The 19,953-nt window shown below is 38.8% G+C and overlaps 1 protein-coding gene across 1 annotated transcript in view; it reads left to right on the forward strand.

Annotated features, from left to right (window-relative positions):
* The first annotated feature begins 16,903 nt into the window (after positions 1 to 16,903).
* The window catches only part of obsl1b (obscurin like cytoskeletal adaptor 1b), a 36,979-nt gene continuing 33,929 nt past the window's right edge, over positions 16,904 to 19,953 (forward strand). The window contains exons 1-2 of the mRNA XM_053329208.1: positions 16,904 to 17,918; positions 19,441 to 19,710. Of these exons, the coding sequence (XP_053185183.1) occupies positions 16,904 to 17,918; positions 19,441 to 19,710 (1,285 nt within the window). The remainder of the gene's footprint in view (positions 17,919 to 19,440; positions 19,711 to 19,953) is intronic.

The following is a 19,953-nucleotide window of genomic DNA, read 5'->3' on the forward strand; positions in this document are numbered from 1 at the left end:
CCTAATAGGTAAATGTGACTGGGGGAAGTTGGTTGGCTGGTGGAGATTCCTGGATGGATTTTCTACCTAACATTTCTTTACCCACTTGCAAGCTAGGCAGTGCTCCTATCAACCATATAATTAAAATAGTAAATAATAGTGTAGAGAGAACAGAACACATCAAAATGTGCCAATGTGAGAAGAAATCAGTCTACTACCAAACAGTCCAGAGTAACACATTATTTTTACCTTTTCAGTAACTCGCGTTTCATCTACTCTACATTTAACTGGGGAGGACAAATTCAAGACAGGAAACTGAAAGTTACAAAAACTTTACACAGCTAAGTCTATTACTAAGCCCTAATAATAAGGTTATAAACTGGAGTTGTGAAACCACGGGGCTCTGTTGAACATGACACTAACTGAGTTTCATGGGATGTTTCACTCGGTCAAAAGGCCGGTGAGGAGGAGAATTTGACTGCAGACCTTCTAGCCCGTCTCTTGATAATGCCACTGTCTCAGCAGACGAATGGCCTTGCAAATCTTTCACTGGACCTCTAAATATTTAACGTCCCCATGGTTGGCCCATGTTCCTCCTCTCTAAAGCTCTCAATGGATGGCACTGTGCCACCTGGCCCATAACAACCATGGAGTGAATAGAGGGCACCCTTTATTGTCTGCAAGCTCATGATTCACACAACAATTAGCAGCTTCTAAGTTATGAGCAACCGAAGCATTCACTTTGTAAAAATCCAGGCTCAGCACATGATCTGACAAGAGCCTAACTCTTGTGTCTCCCTTTACTGTCGAGCAATAGTGCAGACACAAAAGCGGATAAAGGGATGTGTTCAGTAAGAATGCATGAAAGTTGGTGCTAAGAGACACTCAACTTCAGAGCCAATAAACACATTTATAAGGCTGACTGAATGACTTTTTGCTGTCTTTGTTTCTTTCTCCACATCTTTATCTTTAAATAAAAAAATCAAATAAAGTCAACTGCTCAGGGATTACATCCAGTACTGAGTGTGCCTGGAAGTCCACCTCTCAATTTCTGGCAGGTACAGTGAAGACAACAGGTAATGTCACTGACTCCTATACCTCACCCAAAGGTCTACTTCCAGCAAGACCATACGAAAGTGAAGGATCGAGGTACAGGACTCAGCAAATCCCTCTTTTGTCACAGGAGCTCTAGGCTTGATGGTAATCTCCCCATCCCATGGGATTCTCCTCAATTCACACCCCCATGGTGTGAGATTTGTGAGGGGGTAAAGAGAGAAGTGCCTACAGACATGGCAGCTCTTGAAGGGTGGGTGAATGAGTGGAATTCAAGGATGCCGTGAAAAGCAGCCTGCACATCATGAGAGTCAATGAGAAGATAAGAAGACGTGGAGAGCAAAAAGAGGGATATAACAGCAAGTGAAGTTCAAAACGCACAATGGCATTCCCGAAAGGGGCCTCATGAAATCCTGAATGGTCTATTCATTCATTTAAAAAAAAAAAGGCATTGGGTGCTAGCTGGTGCTTGTATTGACCAGTGTTCACGTCTGACATTTAAAATATGCTTCTTTCAGGTCTGAATCCGTAGATTACCTTCACAAGATATCATAACTGTAAACATGAAGCAGTCTCAGTCACTCTAAATCCTTCCTTATTCATGGAGAGTGAAAAGCTGATGGTATAGATTTCTTTGAACAAGAAAATGTAAATGGGTGGAGGGTGGAGGGGTGGGGTCTCCAGTTTCATGCCTCTCTGTGTTCTTCAAGCTGACAGTGAGGACAAGTGAACACTCCCTAAAGCTGGAGACAGGGACAAAGTGCCAGGTAGATAGATCCAGTTTCCTTTGCTACAGCCAAATACGGCTTTGTGGTGGAAAAATCTGCACCTGGTGGCCATGGAAACCAGTGCTCACCCAGGCTATGGCCTACACAGCTGACAAACTGACCAGGAGAAGTGAGCCTTGCATGAAATGTAATGGGTCTAAAGCCTCTATAAGCCTTTTTGCTAAGGTAGTCTGGGTGGTCGACAGGTCTATGACAACATTGCCTTTTTTTACATTACAGTACACTACTGCAGCTTTTACTGCGTTCACCCATGACAGATTTCATTATGAGATTTTTTTTTGCCGCTTGGAGAAGTTTGGTAGCTTGCTTCAACATGCTGTAGTCTACGAGTGCCACTACAACACAGTTGGTGGAATCAAAATCCACAAAAAGTAAAGTAAGTCTCTCCTTTTATTTGTTAAAATGCCACAGAGTAAACCTGCATGCCTAATGCAATCACAACTATAGCTACTGTACAAATGTTTTCCTGAAGCAAATACATATCTAAATTATTCTCAAATATTCTTAACCATGATTACAGAAATGGACTCAGTTTTATGTTAGAAAGTGTTAACTTTATATCTTCCTTGATGTTCAGATCTTTAAAACAAAACATATACTGTACAGTCCTGTTATTTGCAGAGCATGGCTTCACAAGGCTTCCTCTACCTGTTACATAGATTATGGCTGGGAAAGACAAGCAAATAAGTGAGGGTTTGACCACAAACAGGAAAGAGGTGCTGAGAGGTAAGAGGGCACTCAGTGTACCATTAGTGGTGGAGATAGTTGGGTGTACAGACCAAGTAGCCCTACAAATCCTCTTCTCTTAGAACACAGGCAGTAATTATGGTATCCCTCTGTATTTTGTTGCTGTCAACCTGACATTTTGACATCAGGGACAGCATGAGAGAGCAGCAAAGCGCACCTGAAACACTGAGAGGTGGGAGCACATAAAAATACAAATAACAGCTGTCAGAAACGTCGAAAAGGACGCTTGGCCCAGAAAAGCATGATGATAGGGGGTCTCAAATGATAAAAAACACTGTGCAAATGCACTTCTTTACATGTGACCATGTTAGATATAAGTTTTTTACTCTAAAGTAATTGCACAATGCCATTGTCCTATTAAATCAGATGCATACAGTCCACTAACATTCAGTTAGTTCTGATGTAAGCACATGCAAGCTTTCAAAAGACAGAAAGAGATGGGTATGTGAACCAACCAATGGACAAACTAACCTGATTTTTTATTACCAGGTCATGTTTCTTTTTCAATGTATTCATATTATGTATCCTTCAAACTCATGCATTTTAAAATAATAGGGCAAGCAGAAGCTTAATATATTCTGATACACCTGTGATCAGTGCTTGATGTTTTCCTTGCAAGTGTCTGCCAGGGAAAAGTTACCCCAGGAGCACTTCCTCCCTCTCTAACCACAAGACAACCATGTTGTAGTTCTTTCTTTGTGTGACGCTCAAATACAAAAGGCAACAGGCAGCTGGATGAAGTTTCATTACATATCATATCCTGTTTCTACAGTATGCACAGGTCAAACCTGACACATCTAGGTATGTTTAAATGGGTTGTGCATAAGATTGGCAGATACTTTTTGGTGTATCTTTGTGGTCTGGTGGACATAAAATGATATGAAATTGTGAAAAAAAATTATACTATAGTTCTTAGGTTGTCTAAATGCACCAGACTACCAATTTAACTAGCAAACAGAATGTGTGAATAATTGTATGGAAAACAGAACAGAGCAACAACCACATTTACCTACAGTACCAGTCATAAGTCTGGACACACCTTTCTATTCATTTGAATGAGAAAGTGTGTCAAACTTTTAACTGGTAGTATACATGTTTCCGCTGTGCACATGCACCCTAACTCAAACAGCGTGCCTGGGGACACAGGGGTGACGCTGAAAGCAGGCCATGTTTTTCAATGTCCAGCACAGATATACAACTCCTTAGATTCATTACCGGATCCAGATGGGCTGAATTAAGTAATCAAAGCAGGATGTGACCACCGTGGTTTTCTTACAAAAACACATCCATATAAAAGTAAACTACACCAAATCAAGATTTCCTTTTCTGTCTCCATAGAATATTTTTCTCATATAAAGACACTTTTCAGTCCTGATGTTTGACAGCTGTGCTCTGTTAGAGTGTGGTCCTGTCACGCTGTGTGGGGTTCAAGAGACAGACAAGTCCCTTTGAGTCAAGACAGTCTTTATAAAACAATGCATCTTAACTGATGTGAAAGGCATTCAAGACTGGCAAACTTAGTCCATTACTGAAAAATGTGCATTTTCAGTGGTAAGCTTATATCTGACTTGTATATCTTAGTGAGTGACAGACAAAAACAGCAGTCAACATTGGTGCATGTAAGATCATACATATGTAAAGGAACTGTCAATCCCTTGCATCAAGTTTTTGAAAATGCAGGGGAAAAAAGGAGCCACAAAGGGAGGTCCAGACATCCACTTGACATTTTGGATGACCCCCACCCACAACCTCTCACACATGTAAAGCCTACACTGAAATTAACAAACCAAGCTCCACAGCTCTACAGTCAAAGACACAAAGCATCTTCCCAGCAAAGGTTTAATGATTTTTTAAATGCTGTTGGCTGACACAACATAATAAAACAAACTAGAATTTCTAAGAATTTCTAAGCCTCGATGTGAGGCACCTCCGGAGATGTCGATCATGAATAAGTGGATTTACTGACTAGAAAATCCAGGGATTAGACATCACAAGGTTCACTGAGTCAACAGAATCTGTGCACAGTCGCTCCATTTATTTAATTTGTGAGTTACAATGATCCTAACAGAGGCACCAATCTGATAGCAGTTAACCACAGAAAAAACTGACTTCAGTCATGAATGGGAAGACGAATTAGTGGACATACTGTAGTGATTGTAAAGATGTAATGGCTTTTTTTTGTATATGTTTGTATTATAAATATGCTATATATAGGGCTGTTAGTGCATTTTACAAAAACAATTTCTCAGGGCTGGGATATTTATTTATCTATTACCAATAATACGTTGTTGTTTTGTTAATCTACTTAAATTAAGGAATTTTAATGCAAGTGCAGTTTGTGGTGTATTTTTGTTTGCTCTATACAGATATAATGGCATCTGAATGGCTTATAGAAATCATCAAAATGTCAGGCAACACATAAAATGTAACATTGCATTTAGTTTAAGAAAGCCACTAAGCCCGCCCCCCTCCTCCTCCCATTCTCGACAGAGCACAGACCATACCTTGAAACAGCTTTCAAATGCAGTATATAATGTTTAATTAAAATACTGGTTTTCAATGGATACCACCTGGGCTATCACTGAAAAAATAATAAGGCACAGGTGGGGCTTCCTGTTGGCACAAAGCCTAAAGCACATAATGCACATGTAACCACAATGTGTCAGGTTTTAACTCAGGCAAGGACCATCTCTTCCCTCTCTGTCTCCCCCACCCCCCCGTCCCCAAATTTCCTTTCAGCTTCTCTACTATCATTCACATACTTTGATGTCATTACATATGTGACTAAACCAAGAGTAAGTGGAAAAAGTAAGAGTAAAGTGTCTTGCCTTTGCTAACTAAAATTTCAAAAATTGGTTTACATGACTTACATCTAAAAGACTAAATCTAATCAAAAGCAAAACTGTACATTTGCCAAATATTACAATAATTTAAACACTGAACTTTACCTTATTATTTATTAATGACTGCTTGGGAGAAAAACTATTTTTGCACCGTAGAGATGAAAAGTAAACTACAACAACCAGGAAAGTTCAGACCCCCATTCCAGGGCCACATCAGAGGTAAAGAAGCAGATGTCTTCCTGCAAATGCTGCAACTACACAAGGCGTGTCAACAGATGCTCTACTCCGAGCCTATCATTCCCCCATCATATATTATTATAACAAAAGGTATCACCAACTGAGGCTTCAGACAATCAGATGGAAGTTTCAGGATCACTTTAAATAGTAGTGGTGCCTCTAAATAATCATGCAGCTAATCTTTGTTAAAATATGTTTCCACAAGTACAAATATAAACCAATCAAATACAGTAATACAGAGATTAAATAACATTTTTTATCTCTTCCCAGCACATTGGAAGCCTCTTACAAACTTTTCACTCAAATGTTTCAAATAGCTTTCCTGTCTTTCTAGCCATCACGTCCCTGCTCTGAAAAGGAGGAAACCCCAAGCCAGCTGTGATTTTGAATGTGGCATCTAATTCAGCCATTAAATGGCACGGTGGGGTGTCCCCTTACAGCCGTTCCCCTCCCCCTTTCCCCCACCGTCCTGCTCCCTTCAGGCAAAACCACGCTGGGTGCATGTCAAAGATCACATGACAATAGGGATTCCTGACCCAGCCAGGGACTGGGAATGAATCAGACCTAATTCAACCATGTCACAGGCAACCAAAGGCAATGTGCTTGAGCCAGAGTGGCAGGTCTTTTCAACCTGGACACACACAGACAGAACGGCATTCCTGGGAATATGTCACATTGTTTCAAAGTTACACATTTTAATGTTTAATACCTGTTTGACCTACATTGAGATGACTCAAGGAGCATGATCAACAAATGCAAAATGCAAACAATGTTTGACCAAATCCAGTATGTAGTACCAGATGGAATGGATGAGTTATAAAAGACATAGTTTCTAAGTCAATTTGGTTTCCATAAATGAGACAGAGAAAAGTTTTATTTTCACTATCTGATAAATCCCACCTATCAAATAATCCAAAGAGGTCAAACTCACCAGGAATTACTTTTAAGATATATAACTATATGTGTCTCTCACCTACAAAGCCCCCAAAATGTTGACTCACAGTCAATCAAATATTAATCAACATCCTCTCAGTTTTCTCTACCTATCACCTGACAGCTCCACAGTTCTCCAGAATAACGTTTACTAAATTAAATGTAGAACATTAGCGAGGTTCAGAGATTAATTATTCAGCAACAGACGAGAGTTTTTTCATTCAGCAGCTCGTATTTAAACACCATGTTACCACTGTGTGTTAAAGAAATGCTTCACTGTCAGCTCTTCCTGTCAACAGCTGGAAAGAAGCAACCTGCCAGAGGATCTGGAGCTGAAATAGATGTATTTTTAAATGTAAACTGTTGTCTTATTCAATTAACCTTTTTTCTTCTTTTTTACTTGCTTTTGTGTGCATTAGTCTCCAAATCCACTTCTGACATCCTATACATAGTCAATGAGTTGTAAAACACTTTGAATTGCTTAAAAGGTGCCATAGAAATACAGTTTGATTGATGAATGATGGTTGCAGTTAAGAATTTGGCTTGTGCCTATTCTGCTCACAGGGTGGGAACAACAAAAAAAGCCTGTCCCAGTCCTGAGATGCAGCCACAACAAGTCAAAGATACAAGCCAAGGAATGCAGATTTCTGAATAGTGTAGACTTTGGACTTGAGGAAACCTTTAAACACTTCTAAAGCCACACTGACCTTCTAAGAATGGACACACTGATGTTTTATCACTGAATCATAACAAAGTGTCACTGCCGCTTTGTTGCAGGCATGCAAGACAGTTAGTGACACATGAAATGAAATGTTGCAGCACAGTCTAGTTAGGAGAGCACAGAATAAGCTGTAGACTAATGCCATCCAAGCCTAAGAAAAAAACATCATCATTAGCATCATAATGATGCAAACCTATTGTGTTTCTGCCGTTTAGTGCTGTGAAACAGCCTAGTAATTATTGTGCAAATTAAGGGCACATACAGTAGCTGAATCATATCAAAGGTTACACCACAAGTCAACCTGGTCACCTGTAACCAGTCCACTATCCCTCCAGGTTGGTACACACTTGAGCTGATCCTGCAGCAGTCAATATAAATCAGTATTTTACTACTTTACACTTCAAGTTTGAACAAAAACTGAGTGAGTTACGGTCGACTGGCTCTTAATGCACAGGACTGTTTCACAGAATTACAGGTGGCTAGAAAACGCTAAAAATGTTGCAAACATTAACCAGAAAACATGCATGTACGCATGCCATCAAATCCCTTAAATCCTTTTTTAGTAAATGCTCTTACCTGGCCATTGCGATGCAGCTGGGCTGACGAGAATAAGGACGCAGCAGAGAAAGCACTCCAGCCATGAGGAACACCTGCAGAGGTAGCAAGTAATCACATTCACAACTTTATGCTGTTACTAAAAAAGCTGCAAAACTTTACAGAAAATCGCAAAAAAGTACCTCATCTTCATCTCTTCTTTCACTGGTATCGAGAGGGAAAGCTACATGGACTGTTGAGGAGTGATGGTGCGTAAAAAGTGTTGCTTGGTCCAGCAGAGCTGCTGCACGCTGCTGGAACAGCTGATGGGGACGCAGCGCTGTGCTGGAGACTGAGGAGTGTGGAGAGAGAGAGAGAGAGAGAGAGAGAGAGAGAGAGAGAGAGAGAGAGAGAGAGAGAGAGGTGACCTGCAGGAGTTCACATCAGGGACTTCCGCCAGGTCCTAAAAGGGAACACATTCTCACACAAGCAATTCCACGTCATTTTCCCCTTTTATTTGATGTGTTTTATAACTACTTGAAAAATTGTAATTTTTTTCTGTTCATTTTTTCCTGATGATGATGATGTGGATTTTTTTTTCTAATTTACATTTGTGATTGCTAAGTACTTCTGTATACAAAAACATCCAAACATCAAGATGTTCTGCTCTGTAAGGATATGCTCTGGTTTTCCTTTTTTTCTAGCATATTCCAGTAATTTTATTTATTTATGGGAGTTTTTTTAATAAGCTAGCACAATTTATCATGGAAAGTCTGTGGGAGGATTGTTTGAAATATATCTCAAAAACTAAAAGTGCTGAATTCTTCATACTTAAAGGGTCAGGTGTCCTATGTGAAAAAAGCTTAACACATTAAAACATGGTAGCAATAGCGCCACTATGTGGTCAATTATTAAATGTTTATAACTATATTTACACAGTGTGTTCCTTGGATGATGATGAGTGGACTGACATAGGCCACGCCCATTTGCGCCTGAAAACAATACTGCCATTTTAGATTTTTTTTGGTAAACACATTTTTGTATCAGATGGCACATATTTCATCTAATCTTCACCAAACTTGGTACATGCTATATTTAGATGACCCCAAATGAAAAGCATTAGTTTGTTTTTGGATATCACTTACAGTTTGTCTCTAACTGCTTACCAAACATTTGAAGGTGTGGCCTTATGCTATTAATGAGAACTCTTTAATGCCAAATTCAGTTGTAACCAAATGTGGGAATGTTGTACATACAGCCACAGTGCACAAGTGTGTAACACTTGAAAAAAAATCCATCCACAGGGGGCGCTACTGTAACATCACAACATGTTATTTCTACAATCCTGTTATCTTTAATAAAAAGTAGAGAATGTGCACAACATGAAGCATGGCACCAACAGTCCCACCTCATGGCCATTAGTGAAACACCATCATATAACTTTATAACTGCCATATATCTTAAATGTAATACTCCATGGCAACCAAATTGAACAATGTTGTACAGATGGGAATGCTGAACAAGCATTTTCAGCAATTCATCGTAATTTCTTTCAGCTGTCAGAAACCTCACACATTTTCAACAGGAAATGCATGTCTTACATTCCAACAATGATGAGTGAACCAACAATAAATAAGCTACAGCTTGTTTCTCTTGTGATGTTAAAGCCCCTCACTTGACACAAGCTAGAGTGGCTGTGAATAGGTGAAAAACTACAACATGAGCTATGTAAACCAATGTTTTCCACCGGAAAATCTTCTGTCATTCACACACAGTTTACACTGTCTCTACCTTCTCAAGCTGTAGTGGACTCACAAGAACAGACTTGACAAGATAATGACCACATTTAGTTTCAGTGAAGGCTTGTTTACTTTGGTGTGTGTTGCTTAGAGGTAAGAGAAAGGTGAGATCTGCCTGAAGAAGACAGGCCTGTGTCTTTCTTTCTTTCTTTTTTTTAAACATGTAAAAATAATTGCATTTTTATATCTTAAAAAAAAAATATTGAGTGAGTTAGTTAATTTAGAGTTGAGACTGTGAGATCATGGCCTACTGTACAGGATTAAAATGCAACATCAATTCAAAATGACACCTAAAACATAACAGAATTTAGGTTTAAGTTATTTTATCTGTTAAACCTCCAGAGGTGAAATCTTGAAAGCTTTAGATATTGAACATAAAAAATAATAATATACGACAAATGATATGTGCAAAAAAAAGACACAGAGGTGCTGCATGCAGCAAGGATCTAGTGGAACTATGTAAACCATATAACATGATAATATAATGAATAAGTCACTCAGATGTAAGCAGGTTATGGCATGTTGCACTTACACAAGATGGCCACTAGAGGATGAAGTTGGTGTTGTTTTCAAGGTCTGCAGAGGACATTTGACTTTGGTCCTGCATCATTCATACATGTACTGCTGTGGACTTAGTGTTTGTTTGTTCCTTTCTTTCTTCATCAGTATCTCCTGGTTTTGATCTATTTTATGAATGGGTAGAAACTGTATATGATGTTAGTTGTAAATTATTAAAGGGCATCAAAGTCTGTCTTTCACTATTTATTTTCTTCCTTCTTTCTTTTTTTCTGTCTTTCTTTTCTTCCTCTCTGTCTTCCTTCATTTCTCCTCATCTGTCTTTCTTTATTTCTGACGGTCTGACTTCGTCTCTTTCTGTCTGTCTTTCCTTCCTTTAGTAATCAATAACTCCACATTTTACTGTTCTATTCCTTACAAACTTTTATATTATACTGTATATAAGCACTGAATATAATATACTAGTTAATTTATTTATGCATATTGAAGTATATTTTGCTTCTTTCTTTCAATAATAGTAATATGAATCACTTCAAATTGTATTGTATTGATGCAGTAGTTCAAACCAGAAGTATAGATATATGCAGATGCACATTTTAACTTTTTGCTTGGACATTTGTATGAAATGTGCATTCATGAATTTACTGCTACATCCTTTATATGAGTCTATAAGCAGAGTTTGTTATCACAGGAAAAGGCATTGGGTGTATTACTCTTTGCATAGGCCTCTGGGCTACTGTCTGAACACGTCCACAACTCAGTGAATGTCTACTTTGCTCACATTCCTGTGTCAGGGGAAAAGAAAGACAAAATTGTATGTTAAATGCTATGTTGCAGTATTACATTACAGGGAGCAGGACAGGACTCTTTCCACCAATAGTATTACATTGCATACTGCAGCTCTAAAATAAACAAAATATTTAAAATAAAATAAAAAACTACGTCAAATAAACACACTTATTTCTCATGTGCAATGAGTAGTCATGCTAATTGTTTTGACCTTTTTGGTATTGGGAGCAACAAAAGAACTGCTGCTAAATCACAGGGAATCATCTATTCATAAATGACTATTCATAAATGAGTTTGTTTGTTTGTTTTTTGAACATGTAATTAGTTTTTATAAGTTCAAAACACTTTTTCTAATACTTTGGATGTGATATCCTAAACAGTCAACGTGGTAGGTTTTGTAATTTTGAGTGTGGTTGCAGTTTAAGTACTTTAATTGCATGTTTTACCATGTATTAAATTAAGCACTAAGATTTTATGATGTGTTTATCTTGTGTTTATTTTGGCTTTCAAATCTTTTCAATCTCACCTCAATCATTAAATTGGCAGATTGTCAAATGTGTGATTGAACTAGTTATCACATTATGTTGCATCAAAGACATTTCCAAAACTCTTGAGTTGTTCATGAACACATTCAAAATTTAACAATATACACAGTTGTGTTTTTCAGAGGATGATTAATTCATGGCAACACTTCCTTCCTTCAGGCTTAAACCACAAAAAATTGACTAATTATATTTGTTGACAGATTCACTGTTTTGGTAACATAGTTTGTTCCGCTGATCAACACTGTTCACATTTAAAAGCTTTTTCTAATGATTGACAGGTTTGTTTCCCGTCATGCAAACAGTTTTCTACTTCTTTATTTATGATACCAATTTAAATGTACATTTTATTATATCGGGATAAACCCCTTGATATGTATTACCTTGTTTTAAAAGGGCTCCCAAAGAAAAACACTCATACCAAATACGATATAAAACACAATTTAACTAAATTAAGTCAAAGAAAGTCTTGAGTTTTACTTTCAGTGAGTTTTGGAGAGGAGGCACTAACCAAATTACACATGAATAAAGATTACTAATTGGATGTGTCATATCATAAAACTGTTTCATGTCCTGAGGAAAGAGGTTTTGGATGCAGAAGTGGAGCTCTAATTTAATTTAGCTTATTTGGAGGAGAGCAGTGTATATCAATATCAGTCAAGTATGAAAATGTACTTTCTTTTCTTCACTAACTCTTTTGTAGCAGCTTATGATAACCAACGTGTATTTAAAAACTCTGAGACCTCACATTCAGCTGAGTGTATGTGAGTTCATATTTAACAACCCTTTAACTTTTTACTCAGTTGTAGGCACAAAGCATATCATAACCAGCTCCAGAGGTCAGAGTTATATCAGATTACCTCCAACAGCTGAAATCATGGAGGAGGGAGTGTGGAGGCACTAAACAGCTGAAGGGACACTGCAGCCCACGCTGAGGCCAGGTCTCACAATCACACAACAGCCTCACGCACAGGTCCACGTGCTAGCCAATCCCCTCATTACCACAAGGCATCAAATGCTGATGATTTGCTCCAATAAAAGAAAAAAAGTAAGGTCAAACTATCTAGGTGTTGGTGCCATTTGGGGGTTTTTGTTGTATTTTTTGGTTGTACAAATGTTTCACTGACATATAAAGACACATATTGGTTGAATTAATTGAGTTCATAGATAACTTAAGATTGCAAGTTAAGAGAAAAGGGCAAGATGATATGATGATATGAGACCAAGAATGTCTAATACCAACAGGGAGACAATGTAGTCTAGTAACTATCTTCCAACTACACACACGACAGAACTGAATCAACTTACAATACAAGAATGTATGTAACATATAATAATATAGTATCTCCCAGTCTGTTCTAGTTCATTAGCTACTATATAGTCCTCCATTCTGAGTTATTCAGGAACTGCTTATTAACGATTCATCGATCACGTCGTCAAAGATTAATTCATCATTCATTCCTTAGAGTGCATGCAGATCGTTCAAGTGTGGATTCAATCATTCAGTGCACTAAGCTTTAGGGCCATTCATAATTTCTCCAGAGCAATTAGTCAACAGCAACCGTCTAAGTAAAACCGTAATTAACCATAACCAGAGAAGCCAATCCAAACAGCCAAACTAATTCGACGAGGAACGCCTGATGGTCGTCTTTGTTGTTGCCCAGCCATACATGACACACAATTGGGGCTAGCTGAAGAACTCCTTTGCTGTTCCAGGAAGTAGTTTGGAGAAACTGGGGAAACACAGGGGGTCGAAATGGTGGGCCTGGTACATAAAGGATTAAAAGTGGCTTTCCACCTGCAGGAAGCCACTTGAGGATCTGTCAGTGAAGTAGTCATCAGGCTGAGCTGGTGAATGTCTCCTGGGTTCATATTTTGGCCAGATCTGGTCCTGATCAGATCCAGGTCTGTCACAGCTTGTGTGAGAGGTGCAACACTGATGCAGGGGAAGGACCCAAATGCAGACATCTGAGGCAGAGGTTGGTGTAGTTTATTGATTTAATACACAAAATGGAGATGGAAGGGTTTACAGGATGGTGAAGCAGGTAGGCAGTCCAAACATCCAACAAGGAGCAGGCAAGAATCAAAAGTCCAATAAACAGTCAAGGTCCACAAGCAGGCAGGTAACAGGTCTCACGTACAACAGTTTAACAGAACACAGTTGGTAAAAAGCAAGACATGAGACACATTGCAACTTAACAATCTGGCAGAGAACAATGGAGGTGGATGGGTATGAGTAGTAAGTGGCTGATGAGGGAATGAACTGCAGGTGAAGAGTGGGCGGAGCAGGCCAAGTGACAGCAGGACTGATGAGATGTGGTAACAGGTGTGTAGATCAGGAAAGGAGGGAAAGTCCAATTGCACCTGGTGGACAGCTTAAGAATTGACAAGTCTAGGGAAAGTACATTATTTAGAAGAAGTGGTTAGGTGGCTAGAGACAGAGACAGAACAATACAGCATTTTTCCTCACTCTGATTATGTAGATTAAAATGCTACAAAGATGTTCCCTCCATAACACCTCTATACATTCACAGAGTGTGTGAGTCTCAGCTTGTAGGGAGCTTCATTCACAGCTGAGGAGAAGGACAAGGGGAAACCCCAGAAGTGAACAGACTCATCCTGATTTGCTGACTAAATGTCAAAGCAAGCTGATACAGAAATTACTAGCTTAAGCCTACGGTGTATTGGGGTTACTGTGTGGAAAATAACTGACAATACTCTAATGTTTACAACACTTGCCAGCAAATGGTTTGCAGCAACACTGCATGTTGGCTGTCAATTTATTTATTTCAGCTAATGTTACTGGTACCGCCGACCATTGTGGCAACATAAAGAAAATGAAAAACAAAATCATATTTTTTTGTATTATATATTTAGTATTATTTTGATGATCCATATAGTTTCAAATGAATATCAATTCAAAGGATAATTAGTAAATGATCAAATTTAGTGTTTAAGTGAGAATGCTGCTGAATATAGAAATTTTAAGGTTCTTAGTGCTTAAGAATATAATTAAATTCTATTTCCATTCATCTATGTTCTTTTTTATTTTGTATGTGTCTCTGTATTTGTTTATGAAACTTTATGAGACATGTTTTACAAGTCTACAATTGATGTTACAATATCACTTTCTTACTTACTGTCAGCACACACATGTAACAGCCTGTTGTGAAAAGATAGTAGACTGTATAACTTGAGTAATTTGTAAATGAAACAAAAGTAGGAGTTTTATTGAAATGAGCTTTAATAAGAAGCTTGCTCTTCTTCTTCAATTTTTATTGCAAAGCCTCAAGTAAGCTAAGCAGTCTGCACTGTACTGGTCACCTCAACTATCTTTAGCCCCTGCTGGCAAGTGAATGGAAGTGCCTGACTTATGTTCACTGCTGTCATCGAGGCTGCCAGTATTTTTAGGGGACAGCAGCAGCTGCAAAAGCATTTAACGGTATTCCACGAACAATGACACTTGGGGTGTCTATGGCCTGAACGAGACAGAGATTGGGGGACCACTCTGAATTTGTTAAACCAGAGGCTGGTGTGGATACTGAGGTTCTGTTTTCTATCCCTTCTACCAAGAAAACGTCTGCAAAGATGTACTCGAGTAGAACTTGGGACCTATGAGGAGAGCATGTGTCTGAATCTGAAGTCAACTTGGGACATTGCTCAGCCTTCAGGAGACGAGTGGCATTGCTTCTTAACTCGAAGAGAGATTGCAAGTGCGGAATGTATGTCGACGGTCGTTCCTGGCGACTGAAGCGAGGTAGGTCATGTGAGGGGTACACAGCACAGCTTCACAAGGGGCAGAGGTCATTCCAATTAAATCAGACGAGTAAACACAGGGGTTAATCTCTTCTCTTTAAACTTCCAGGGGGAATACTCAAGACACTTGCAATGTTATGTCCAAACTGTGTTTATAAAAAATCTCTCAATGTGAAAATGTGTTATTGAAATGAATCTAAACTCCTTCAGGTATATCAGGTAACATATTCAACAGGTATACCAAAAATACTAAACCATCAAGTTTCAGTTCAAATGCATTTTTACTGCTGCACAGTTATGACTGCATGGAATTTCTTACAGTTCATGTGTTTAAAATCTGCAGTAAAACAGTGATTATCAACACAATAGTTGAGGTGTTATCACATTTCTGAGAATGGTCAAAATCTTCTATTTTATATAAAAATCACCACAATATTTAAGATTAGCAGGAAAAATACAATCATGTAATTTATTTAAGGGTAATGCATCTCATATCAAGATTAACAATACTTTGAAGGGTACTTTATACAATACAAGTGAGTATTGTTCATTTTTCCAGTATTTGACCACTAGTTGAGATTTTTTATATTTAAAGTTATCAATTATCATTAATATATATCATTATCAAATGTGTCATTAACACTATCCCTACTCTATCTTTTTCCCATGCAATCCAAGGGAACATAGTTACAACACTCTGGGACATCTTCCAGAACATAACTCTACTGATATATGTCCTCTGTAAAATACATAACCTCATCAAGAAAATGTTTTAGGCAGAGTATAAATTACACACACAATAGTCAAAATAGGAGCATGATTTTCAATTGGGAGAGAACTACACACTCAAAGAGGAGGGGTTTTCTAACTAATATTTCTGAAGAAATTACAGCAAAATAATTTTAACAGTGACATTTAAAAAAAGAATTATCTAGCACTGCTGCCAACAAAGGGGTGTGATGGAGGCTTGGTGCATATTGACGAGGTCTCTTTGGTGGGCAGACTCTAAATTTCAGCCGGTGTTTGTGTGAGCACGCGGGTTTCAGCGCCTTCTTTGTGATACCTGACACACACTCCCTCGCAGGTCTTTATTTAGGGTATACTATATTAAGCACTTTCCCATTGAAATACAGCACCAGCTGTACTGGCTGTGTGTTGTGGCTGCTGTTGCAATAGGACTAGGCTGTTCCCCCTCTCTCTCTCTCTCTCTGCTAGCCTGTGTTTTTCTCTCATGCAGACAGATCTAATTCAATTAACCCTAATATTCATAGAATCCGTTTGTGCTGAACGACATGTGTGCAAAGGGAGCAGAGGTTGAGTGTGTGAATGACAGAAGTTTTAGTCTCCATTCCAAGCTATAATGGTTTATTTATTACAGGAAGGCTTTACATTTAATTTTGTAATGCATAGGCATATCATAAGGTTGAATAATCTGGCTAAACTGTTAAAATAAGAAGACTTTTTGCAATTACAATTGAACTATTAAACCATGTTCTAATATTATCTCTAACACACTTGCTGTTGTATATTAAAGTAATCCATCTGTTATTTCTTTTTTTAGAAATTTACAGCGCTGAAGTTGGACTGTCTCGGCTCAGTGAATAACTGCCAGTTATTGTCTCTTCTGGACTGCTTGAGGTGAAGTGAGGCTGACAAAGAGGCAGACATGGATGTGTTTGGTGGTGCACCACGTTTCTTGGCCTACCCAAGACCTGTGATGGTACAAAGTGGGACTGATGCAGTCTTAAAGTGTCAAATTGGTGGTGATCCACGGCCTGCAGTTATTTGGGAGCGAAACAATGAAAAGATTGACCCACAAGAACGATACAGAGTTTTCGAGGATGGAAATGTTTACAATCTCATTATTTCAGCTGTGACCACAGAGGATAGTGGTCAGTACATATGCAAAGCAAAAAACAGTATAGGGGAAACATACGCAGCTGCCACACTGAAGGTGGAAGGTGAGGCTCAAGAGATGGAGTTACGAGAGGAAAATAAGCCACGATTCCTCATCAAGCCTCTCTCCACTCGTGTCGGCCGCGGGGAAGATGCTGTCTTCTCTTGTAAGCTTTGGGGAAACCCACGACCAGAGGTTGTCTGGGAAAAGGATGGCAGAAAACTCAATGAAATATTTGAAAGCACACATTTCAGTGTGGGCTACCAGGACGGTGGATGGTTCCAGCTTAAGATCTTTAAGACTCGTGCACCAGATGGTGGTGTATATACATGCAAGGCTCGGAATGAGTTTGGCGAGGCACTGGCAGGAGCTGTGTTGCTTGTTGATGCTGGCCCAGGACACGAGGATGATGGAAATCGTAATGGCTACACAAATGGCCACTGGAAAGGTCACCAGGGAAAACAGAGGAGTGGTAGGCAAGTGTCAAATCGGCTAAAAGATGACCCTCTGACCAAGTCAACAAAAGTAAAAATGTTTGCAGTGACAGAGGGCAAACATGCCAAATTCCGCTGCTTTGTGACTGGAAAACCCAAACCAGAAATCATTTGGAGGAAAGATGGCAGGCTGATACTGTCTGGAAGACGCTATTTGTTATATGAGGACAGGGAAGGATACTTCACTCTCAAAGTTCTGTACTGTAAGCAGAAGGATAACGGAGTTTATGTTTGTGCTGCTTCAAATACTGCAGGGCAAACTCTCAGTGCCGTACACCTCACTGTAAAGGGTAAGTCAAGATAATGGTCAGTGGCTTCAGAGTTTCTTTTTTGTTTTCAATGGTAAGAAATGTACATACAGTTTCAAGACTAAATGTTTCAGACTGTAAATGCTTTTTGCAGTAAGAAAAGGGGTGAGTAAGGGTGTGGTTTGTCCTTGGATCAGATTCCTATCCATTTGATACTAGAATGATGTCAGTGAGATATGTCCAAAGAGGGACTCTGAGATCATTTATGGAATATGGCCAGAGCAGAAAGGCAAAGCTTTTTTATATCTATTTATTTTGTACCATGATATTGTTTTACATGTTTTGAAATAATACACTTTGTTAAATACAGAGCGTACAAACATGTGAACATGTTAAAGATGTGTCCCCTACAGTCTGTACATCAAATACAACACAATATTAAAAAAACAAACACAAAACATAATTCCATTAATATAAAAACCCCTTTTTTTAAAAGTTATTCTAAAAACTAGTTTGACAAGCAAAATATGTGCGTGAACAGTATAATAACTATTATTATTACATTAATTCACATATGAAAACAGACAATAGTTGCCACCACATATACAAAGCAGAGACCAGCACACAACACTGGTAGATATTGTATGCTACAGGCTGCTTACAAACTACTTGAGGGACATAAAAGGGTTTTGCATCAGTCAGTTAAATTCATAAAAGGGCACGTCAGCTGGCCAGTTAGCTGCAAATATAATCAGCAATCAAATTATATGAGCTGCATTTAAAGCAATTCGATCCTGGAGCCCACTGGAGGATTAATGAAACGTATTAATGATCGGAAATTCGACCCGAGAGATATCTAAACAGGCAAAGTTCATCAGTGTGAGGCAGATTCCAACAGCAGTATGATGTCTGCAAAGTCACTTAGCTTGTGAAAGGTCTGGGGGGGCCAACATGTGATCGACGTCTTTGGGAAGGGGATCATATTTCGCACATGGCCCAGAGAAGTCCAAATTCATGGCACCAAAAGAAAGCATTGTACCGTATCAGTCTGAGATGGAGAAAATAACATTGAGATGGGATTAACAGTCAACACTAGCTAGAGGGCAGATTTAAGGTCATTTAAATGGATGATGGCTCATATTTAATCAGTTATCTATAAATTTAATTGGCCATATTAATATATTTGTAAGATAAGGAAATAAAGAGCTTTGCACACAGACTACTAAATACAGTCCACATTCTTTTGTTTACTACTGTCTGGTGCTGTCTGATGGTGTCGGTTACAAACAGTTTATTTCCTATCCAACACCATGATGTGTTAATGACCCTTCCATTCCTCAACTAAATGAGCCACTTGTCTCATGATTTTGCTCATCTTGTTTGCTTCACTGTAATTTACTGCCACATATGTCTTCGCAGAATTGACTCACCTGACGAATTTAATATTAATAAAGTGATACCAATCAATATGTGATAGATAGAAGTAAATATGTTTTCTTTACTACATTAGGAGACGTCATATTGGCTTAATCAAACTGGTGTTCTTCCTCCTCCTTGGTGCCAGAGCCACCTGTGCGGTTCAAGCAGCCTCTTATTGATCTAGAGGTTTGGGAACGAGACTTGGCTGTTCTCGAGTGTGAAGTTCCAGAGGACTCGGTTCCCATCACGTGGTATCTGGAGGATAGAAGACTGCAGCCGGGGGCCAAATATGGAATGGAGGAGTGGGGAACAAAACGGCGGCTAACCATCCGTGACATTGGAGTCGACGACGATGGGATATACCTCTGCGAGATGCCCGATGGTGGGAGAAGTATTGCAGAGGTAGCTGTGAAAGGTAAATCACAAGCAGTTAGCTTCATTTGAAAAACACAAGAAAAACATGAGGTGGTTATATGAAGTTTGGCATCATTAAAAACCAAAGTTTGTCTGTCTGATGAATGTCTACCTTAAAACACTGTTTAATTTACATTGACAGTAAATGCAAGTGTACTACCTTATTCTTACCATTACATCCCTTCTGTTCTTTTGGGAGACAGTGACACGAATGCAAATCCTGATAGATTAAAACTGTAATGCC

The sequence above is a fragment of the Scomber japonicus genome, chromosome 11 (genome assembly GCF_027409825.1).
Source record: "Scomber japonicus isolate fScoJap1 chromosome 11, fScoJap1.pri, whole genome shotgun sequence".
Taxonomy (NCBI): domain Eukaryota; kingdom Metazoa; phylum Chordata; class Actinopteri; order Scombriformes; family Scombridae; genus Scomber; species Scomber japonicus.